Source organism: Grus americana, chromosome 16 (assembly GCF_028858705.1).
Source record: "Grus americana isolate bGruAme1 chromosome 16, bGruAme1.mat, whole genome shotgun sequence".
Taxonomy (NCBI): Eukaryota; Metazoa; Chordata; class Aves; order Gruiformes; family Gruidae; genus Grus; species Grus americana.
Window position 1 is genome coordinate 13,918,713 of NC_072867.1, and position 8,814 is coordinate 13,927,526.

The following is an 8,814-nucleotide window of genomic DNA, read 5'->3' on the forward strand; positions in this document are numbered from 1 at the left end:
TGACCCCCAACTGCCCGGAGTCGAGCAGCAAAGCTGTATGTTTAGAATTACCTGCAATTTCTTCTACCTGCTCACAAAGTGAGATGGCCTTTGGATGAATTCCTGATGGTCTAAGAGGTACTTTATGAAACAGCTTCGAGTGTTAAACTGTACTTCCTTAAAGCAAATAAAAAAATAAAAAGTAATTTTTTTTTTAAAGAATTTGTTTATTTATCGAACCTGGGTCATATTTAGATTCACAAGCAATTTTTAAATGTACATCTTTGAATTCAATTTTAAGTGTTTTACACAAAAATATTGGCACACAACAGTTGCAATAAGGTGTAACAGCCACCTTTCTGAAGAACTGCTGCAAGTGTTTGCCCAAGGTTGAAAAAACTTTACCTGGAACATGAAAACCTGTAACAAATTTTAAATTAATTGTACAAAACTGTTGTGTGTTACTTGTAGAGGCTCCCCCCTGGAAAAGACCCCACCCCACCCCCAAAAATGATTACAACTAATATACATCAGTCACAACATAATCCTGGCTCAGCACCCACGTCAGACGCTTCTTGAATTTTTAAACCAATCATCAGATACCGAGGAAAGTAACTTTATACAAAAACAAATCTACATGTGCCTGAAAAAGAAAACACACCGGTATTTAGCATTATGCTAATTATGATCAGAAAATGGCAAAGACTGCCACTTAACTTAAATACAAGGGCTGCATAGCATCGCAATAAACCCCCAGAACCGTTAACCCTTTGGCATCAGGAATCCAAATTTCCCCACACACTAACGTATCCTGCAGAAGTGCCAACAGTCGGAGCGTTGGACCTGCACAAACCAGAGGGTTAACTATTGTTTGCCAAGACACTGCACACAACCGGCTTCAATATAAAACCTGTGAAAGACTAAAAACCATATGATGCACATTCGGTAAGGAAAGGAGAAAATGTATTTTCGCATTGGCTATTTAATTTAAGAGAACTTTGGGAATACGTTGATGCGATTAGAATATTTTTTGAAGACTTTCTTTTAAATATCAACTAGGTATGAATACTAGATTGGAAGTTGTCAGCTGTCTTCTATTCATTATCAGAATAAAGTTCCAATTGCTTCTCCTTGGCAGTTTATGTACGTGAAGAAGGGATTATTTCAATTTCATAACACCTACTGCAGGGTTAAAGATGTCAAAAATGCAAACAGTCATGTTAGGGCCTTGTACCGTTTCCCTAGATAGAACTGCAAGTACTTATGAAAACAGAAAAAAAAGTTAGGAAAGACATCGACATTGCTTGTTACTACAGTTGAATTACAGCATTTGCAGCTTGCTTGGACCTCGCTTAGCATACAGACTAGGCAGATTTCAGTGGAAAAAAATTAGGCCAATTAAGTGACAAGATTTCAGCACAGCTTTTTCTACAGAAGATATATAAAAACAATTCATTTTTAACTAGGAAGGAACATAAGCAAATAAGTTTTACAGTTCAGTAAAGAGGGTTCAGAAACTAAATGACTTTTTTGTGACCAGGATGTTTGGTAGACAGTGAACTGAAATCCGGGACCGGAAAAGTACTCTTAAACAACCCTTCGGACTTCAAAAAACCTCTTCAGATAGTAGATTTGTCCCAGTGTCATGGCAACTAGTACAAGAGCTTCAAAGAATGACCAAAGAACCACTCTGCTGTTTGTGTTGTCATTAACTGTTCGGGGAAAAAAAAAAATAACAGTAGTAAGTAACAAAGCATTTAAAACAAATTTAAAACATACTTTGTCATTGGAACTGAGGTATTGCACATAAACCACCAATATTTCTATCATGTCATTACTTTAAAGCTGTATTTCAGAAAGTGAGGCTTGTGACTGCAGAGTCAACCATGTTCTCTACTTGGAAATAACAGTAATTTTTCTCTGTTTAAATGCAATATTTAAAAAAGACTTTGGCTCAATTATTAAGCCACACCTACTTCAAGGATGAAGTAATAGTTCAACCAAAGTCTGTTCCTGGGAACCAAATCATTACTGATATCGTCATGAATACGCCATTCAAAGAACTGTAGAATTTACACCAATTAAGCAAAGATTATTTTCCATAACAATCTTCATTACATGAGAGGTGAACCAATTTAAAAAAGACTGCAAGCATCAACTACAGTCTTTATTGTATGGGCAGGTCCTTCAGACCTTGTTCTAAATTTTGTTCTTTACTAACTTGGAATAGCTTTCACGGAATTCTATTTTAAACCACATTTTTTAAGTTCATCTGAGAGGGGAGAAGGCATTTAAGTCAACAATACGTACTTGCTCTATGTATTCTTTCACGAACTTCCATGTACTCCTGTTCATGCTTTACAGCTGTCATGGCCACTGCTAACTCATTAATCATCTCTTCTAGCTTGTTCTGATGAGCTGCAGAATAAGTTCAGAAGCATCAGAAAGTCTGTTACTCACTCAAAAAAACACTTTGTTGATATTTATGAACAGTTACACTTAATTTCCCGTTGCAGAAGTTCTGAAAAATGCAGTCTGTACAGCTGAAAATTTTCTATCCTTACAGCAAAGTAAAGTTTAGTTTTCATAGCGCCACTTTTCGTAACATGTCTCTACAGTATTTAATAAGTGGGAAAACATCTTTCTCCACGTCCGACTAGAAAGCAGAAGACACACAATTTAGAGTCAGTACAGACCACTTATTTACAATATGGGCATACTTTTCCAGAAAAACAGAATGTAAGAACACATAAGATCAATACCACACACTAGTATCTATTTTGCCAATACTGTCCAACATATTCCAAGCAAATTATCTTAACAATACAGCTTTTCCTAGTTGTTAAGCTTGAAAAAAATAGAACGACTGAGAATTTAGCTTAAGATCATGATGCTGGCAAAATGAGATCACTGTCTGAAGCAACATATCACATCTCGTGATCTTCTGGTTTAGCTGAAGCACAGCATTCAGCAGAAACAATGCCAAAGGCGCCTGGCAGAGGGCAGGAACTGGCTTCAGGTTCTGGTATGTGAAAGCAGAAGAGGAGGAAAATACCAAACCAATGGTAACAGAAAACTAGCTTGAGATAGTTCAGCAAACGGAAGGATCAGAGATCCGAGATTTAGTGATTTGACTGTCAATCGCAGGATCTTTTAAATACATTCATGCTCAAAGAACTGCCCACTTACAAATTTATGAATTATGCATGTAATTTTCAAAGTTTTCTAGCACCAAAAGACGTTCAAGTTATCATTCCACAGACACGCTCTGGGCAATCAGCTCTCTTAAGAAGTCACAAAAGCCAACACATATTCCATTGAAGGGACATACTTGACTTCGAAGCTACCTTATTACATTTTTATTTATAAATTAAGTGTTTCAGATCACAATCTGAAAATAAAGCTATTCAAAATACACACCTTATGGGGAACAGTCAAAAAGAGGACCAGAGAATGACACTCATACAAGTTACAATGAAAATCTTAAATAATTGTGTAAACAACACTCACTTTGCTGATATCATAAATCACTTATTTTCATGGCCAACTGGTCTTTGCAGTAAGTGCAGTTTATTAGTAAGAGAAGAAATCACAGCTGCAGGGATTGTTTAAACCCACTCCAAAAAAATACACTCAAGAAAAAGTGTTTGCCTTAAAAAAATTTAAAGTTGCACTGATATTCTTTACAACAGATATATTCAGACTCAATAAAAGATTTAACGGAGTCTTTTAAAAAAAATATCAAAAGTTAGGAATTTGTTACTTTTCAAGTGATATCAAGCACTCAATGCACGCAGTTATTTACTTGCTAAAAAAGAAAACAAGAATTTATTGCCTTTCTAGCTACAGTTAGTGATTTCTAAATAAAACTTTGTAACTTGTTACCCAATACATTCATTTATTACTTTTACAGCAAATGACAAGTTTGAAGTTTTCCCCCTTGCAACATTACCGATAATTAATAACCTAAAAGAAGCTTATTGCTCAAAAATCCCTTGATTATTCAACACCCACTTTAGCACCAGAAAGCAAACACCATCTAAAATATCCAATGTTCTTAGATGTTCAGTGGTTTAGTTTAATTTCACCTAAAACTCCTGATTAAATCATCTGTTAGCCATAAATAACCACCTGAAGACAAACTGTTCACAGACAGTCCAAGGACCTGATCCCAAGAGCTGCTAAGTACATAAACCTCTCGATGAAAGCTTGCAGGTGCTCAGCATTGCTCAGAATCAGACCTTTTATGTAGTTTATTAAAAAGACATTCTCATGCTACAAACAAATGTTACAGAGAAAAAGCAAACGTTAGCTGTTAGTGAATAAACATACGCAAAAGACAAGATGCTAATGAGCTTTCAAAAAGCAGTACACATACCATCCCAGGTATCTCCACCACCTAGAGAAAAGTGTAAGAGATGAACACAAGTACAGGACAAAAGGCTGCAGATAAAACAGTAACTTATATGGCTAAGAGAAAATTTTTATATTAGCATGTTTATCAAAGAGCTCAACTAATGCTTGTAGAGTCTACACACTGCTGAGCAAACTAGAAATCAGAGAATGAAACTGATGAAAAGACTAAAGGATGAAAGCATTAGTTTCTGCAGATGGCCAAGTGATTCTCTGTTGATTTTGCATTAAATTGTGTAATGAGGTCTAAAAACTATCCATATCCACTTTAGCTGTGCAAGAGAACAGCTAACTAGACAGCTTGAAGAAACAGGAATTCTGAGAATCCTAGTCAAGTTCAGAAGTCATGCATGTAAGAAAAAGCTCCCAAGCTGGAGCTAATTTCTTTCCAGGAGTCTTCCTCACCTTCTGTCTCCATGTCTTGCCCCTTTGGAGCTTCCCCGATATCAATAGTGAACATCACTATCTTGGGAGTCATGGTGGACATTCTGTTGCTAAAGCAAAACTTATAAGTTCCATCCATGTGGGCAGCAAACGTGTATTTTCCACTGGACTCTCGATCGCCTTTATAAATTCCTTTATTATCAGGCCCTGTAATCTGGATGGGGAGAACAAAGTATCACACATTTTATTTAAAAGTAGTTTTAAATATACCATTACAGCATTGCATGCATATTCTCAAGTTATCCAGTCAAAACTACCCATACCATCTGTAATCTGATTGGTTTGGCATTCTTCATACTTTCCCTCCCACAACTCAAAAGCAGTGATGCATTTTTCTATACAGAAATCTTTAAAAAACCACCACACAAAAAAACCCAACAAACTTCTTGGTAAATAAAGTCGTACAAAAGCCTCTCTTACTGGCCTTTTGTAGTCAAGATAAGAAGCATTCAAGAACAAGTAGACCATAAGCTAACTACAGCCCCGGCTGTTAGCCAAATTAACAACTGCAGGAGAAACTTATCTCTGATGTTTGAAGGAAAACAAACAGGAAAAAAAAAAAAAAAAAGACATTCTCCCATATGTCAATACTACTTTAGACATACAGTTGTGTATTGTTGAAGTCACCATTTCAAATAGACTAAGGGCCTGAGGACTGAGCCCTCAGGGTCACTGTGATTTTAAGGCTTCCATCTCACCAATTCAGCTGCTGAGCTTCCACTAGCGACATCTGAATGAGATTTCACAGCTTCCCAACTGTCCTGTATTAGAGCGATGCGTAACTTTAAACTATTACGTCGTCTCTCAGCACCGACTCTCTCATGTTTAAGTTATCCCAAACAAACAACTAACTGCTCTTCACCAAGATTGCAAGGATTTTTTTTATTTATTATTCTCCTCCTGATTTGATGTCTCATTGAAAAAAGGACTTACCTACAACTTCCAAGATGGCAATCAAACCGATTTAAGGAGAGACGCGCCGCTCCCAGAATGAGCGGCACCATTTCATAGAGTAATCCTGTTCGCTCTTCCCGCCAAACGGTTTATTACGACAAGACCGTATCGAGCAGAATAACGAAGAAAATCTCAAGAGAACGGCTTGGAAAGCAGGAAGACTGCCTTCCGCAGCAACAGCAGAAGTCACCAGCAGCCTCAGGAAACGCAACCCCCAGGAGAGGCACCTCGTCCTCTCGGAGATCGCCCACGGCACCACGCGAGGCCCGACCCAGCCGGGCAAGGACCACTTGTGCCCCGCAGGCTGACGGCGAGCCCGCCGCACGGAGCCCCCGCAACGAGGCGGGACCGTCCCAAACTTGACGGAAGGTTTAAACCACCCTCCAGTCGGTGTTTGCCCCCTCGCCTCCACCGGGCACCGCCACCGCTGCCCTTCCCGGGCGCTGCCCCGAGCCGCCACGGCCTCCCCACCTCCCCACGCGGCGAGGGACGAGCGCGCAGGGCCCGGCCCCGGGTCAGCCCCGTGGCGGTGGGACAAGGCCCGGCAGCCCTCCCCTCAGCACAGCACCCGCGGCCCAAGGTCAGCCCGCCGCGGCGCCGTCCCCCCTCACCTCCACGTCGATGTCCAGGAAGCCCCCCTCCGCCACCTCGAAGATGAGTCCCATCTTCGTGCCGGACGGCACCCGCTCCAGGAAGCACTCCTCAGCATGCGCGTCGATGCTGACGAAGTAGGCGGCAGCCGGGGCCGCCAGCGCGGCCAGCAGCGCCAGCACCGCCCGCACCGGCGACATGGCGGAGCCCAGCGGGAGGGGGCACCGAGCGGCGGGCCAGCAGGAAAAGGGGAGGGGGATTTCCGGCTCGAGCCACGCCCCTTCCGGGGCACGGGGCCGCCGCTCATAGGCCGCCGCAGCTCCACTGCCACGTACAGCCTGCGCTACGGTGGCCAGTAAAGGACTATTCGCAAACGGACCGCCTAAACCCTGAGGCGGGGCCCGTGCGGCGTAGGAGGTGGGGCCAGTGCTCCGGAGAAACCAATGAGCACGGAACAGGGGCAGAGCCGCGGCGGCGAGAAGCCAATGAGGACGAGGCGAAGAGAGCTGACCTGTCAGAAAGAGCGGCGCGCGGAACGGCATTGGGTGAGCAGCTGAGGAGGCGTTGCCCGGCAACCGGGGGGGCGACGGCGGGAGCGCGGGAGGCTGGCCGGCGGCTCCTGAGGGGATTTGGGCGGGAGGGCGGCTCTCTCCGCGGTCCTGCGCGGCCGAAGCTGCTGCTGAAGCTCGGGAAACCCAAACGTGCTACAGCAAGGTAGAGATTTGGGGAGCAGCTAACGATTAAGAAAGTAGCGGGGAAGCCCAGCTCGTGGGTTATTTGTAGTCAAGATATACGGCAGGTTTCTGCCTCACCCAAGGCTAACTGCATAAAAAGCCATTCCTTGCATGGCCATGCTTAAATGGTAATTTTCAATTAAAACTTCCAGTCAGAAATACAGAAGGTCATGCTTGAGCTTAAGGAAGTCTGTTTTCATAACTAGCTGTTTTAATTATCTGCAGGAAATTTAGAGACTAAAGCACAATCTGGCTTTCTAGTGAAATATTTATGCGTTTGGGTTTGCCAAGTAAGCACCAGTTATTGTACTCCTGGTAATACTCAGACGTTGCGTTTGTCTTCAGTTGTATGACAAACATAATCCAAATACTTGATTTACGTAAGTAAATTCTGCTCATCTCACTCAAGCTGCCAGTTTTGAGCTAGCAGAGCTGGCTGCGTTAGCGCAGGCTCAGGGTGTGGACACACGTGGAAGGGAAAGCTTTCAGCAAGAGAAGGATGAGTGTGAGGAGTTGCGGGTCACGTACGTGACTGGTGAAGAGACCTCTCCTGCCAAGTCACTGAAAACTTCTGTTGTTTTCAATGAGGTTGGATCAAGCCAACCTTGAATCTACTGCTTTCCATAGCATAAACTACTGTGCTGGTTTTTCATCTAGCTCAGTAGTAGTTTTAGTCTTACCGCTAGCATGTTCTCTATTTTCCTCTATGTGCGTTTGTACATTACAGTGGGAACTTATTTAATACTGAATTCTGGTGGCATGAACTCTTTTTCTGAGCTCTGACTCTGACAAAATGATGATTTCACAGCACATCTATCCCCCTGAGGTACTCCAGAGTGTTCTCCAAACGTTCTGCTTGTACGGCAGCCCCTCTTTGTGCTTTTGTAAGCGTCCTTCGCCAGGAAAGGATGACTGCACCATTATTCATCCTCATGCTCTCTCTGGAACTTTGTGCAATATCCTGCGGTGTTCAATTTTGGCGATAAATTTTGTGAAGGATATGTAGACATGTTTTCACAGGATATCATGATGATTATTATAAGTTAGGCAATTGAATGTCAAACTCAGATCTTTGGAGAACGTCTTGTTACCTTCCTGCCAGCCCAGCTCAATGACGATGAGTACCTACTGGGCCTGAGGAAGACAGAAATTTTGTAACTTGTGACAGAATGAGATAGTGACAGTATCACATGATAAAGTTTGAGTGTCACAGTGTTGCATTTCACATCATTCATACCTCCCATTCACTTGCATTGGCGTTTTGCATCTGCCAAAAATAGAGAATTAACACTGTGTTCACAACACACAGCACATATCAGTCATTCCAGGCTTGGCTTTTGCAACTCCAGTTCTATTTCTCCTGACTAGTTCCAGTGTTTGACGTTATTTATAGTATCTTGTCCAAAATATAATGCATCATTCCTACACTGCATACAGCAAGTGGCAGGATTGGGACTTAAAATTATTTCAAGGCACATTTAATTTATCTCTGAAGACTCATCCAGAGCACCTCTTACTAATCACCATGAGAATAAGGACATTTAAAAGTGCACAGTCACACCTGAAGGCAAAAACACTGAAAAACTTAACCAGAAAAATACATTTTGGTTTAGTTTAAATTCCTCTGTAAGTGGATCCGTGCCAGCAAACTGCTCATATGCGTAAAACCTCCATTAACACTCTGAACGTGTGTCCAGGC

The 8,814-nt window shown here is 42.1% G+C and overlaps 1 protein-coding gene across 2 annotated transcripts; it reads right to left on the reverse strand.

The window, feature by feature from the left end:
• Nucleotides 1–185: 185 nt before the first annotated feature.
• TMED2 (transmembrane p24 trafficking protein 2) lies at nt 186–6,666 on the reverse strand. Of its 2 annotated transcripts, XM_054843973.1 has the most exons (5): nt 6,402–6,666; nt 4,798–4,990; nt 4,358–4,378; nt 2,290–2,397; nt 186–1,691 (listed from the first exon to the last, which is right to left on the reverse strand). In XM_054843973.1, the coding sequence occupies exons 1-5, from the start codon at nt 6,579–6,581 to the stop codon at nt 1,567–1,569; spliced, it is 627 nt and encodes a 208-aa protein (XP_054699948.1). In that variant the 5' UTR covers nt 6,582–6,666; the 3' UTR covers nt 186–1,566. The 2 variants fall into 2 exon arrangements, with proteins under 2 accessions (XP_054699948.1, XP_054699949.1); XM_054843974.1 differs by lacking the exon at nt 4,358–4,378 and having other exon boundaries at nt 6,402–6,661.
• Nucleotides 6,667–8,814: the final 2,148 nt, after the last annotated feature.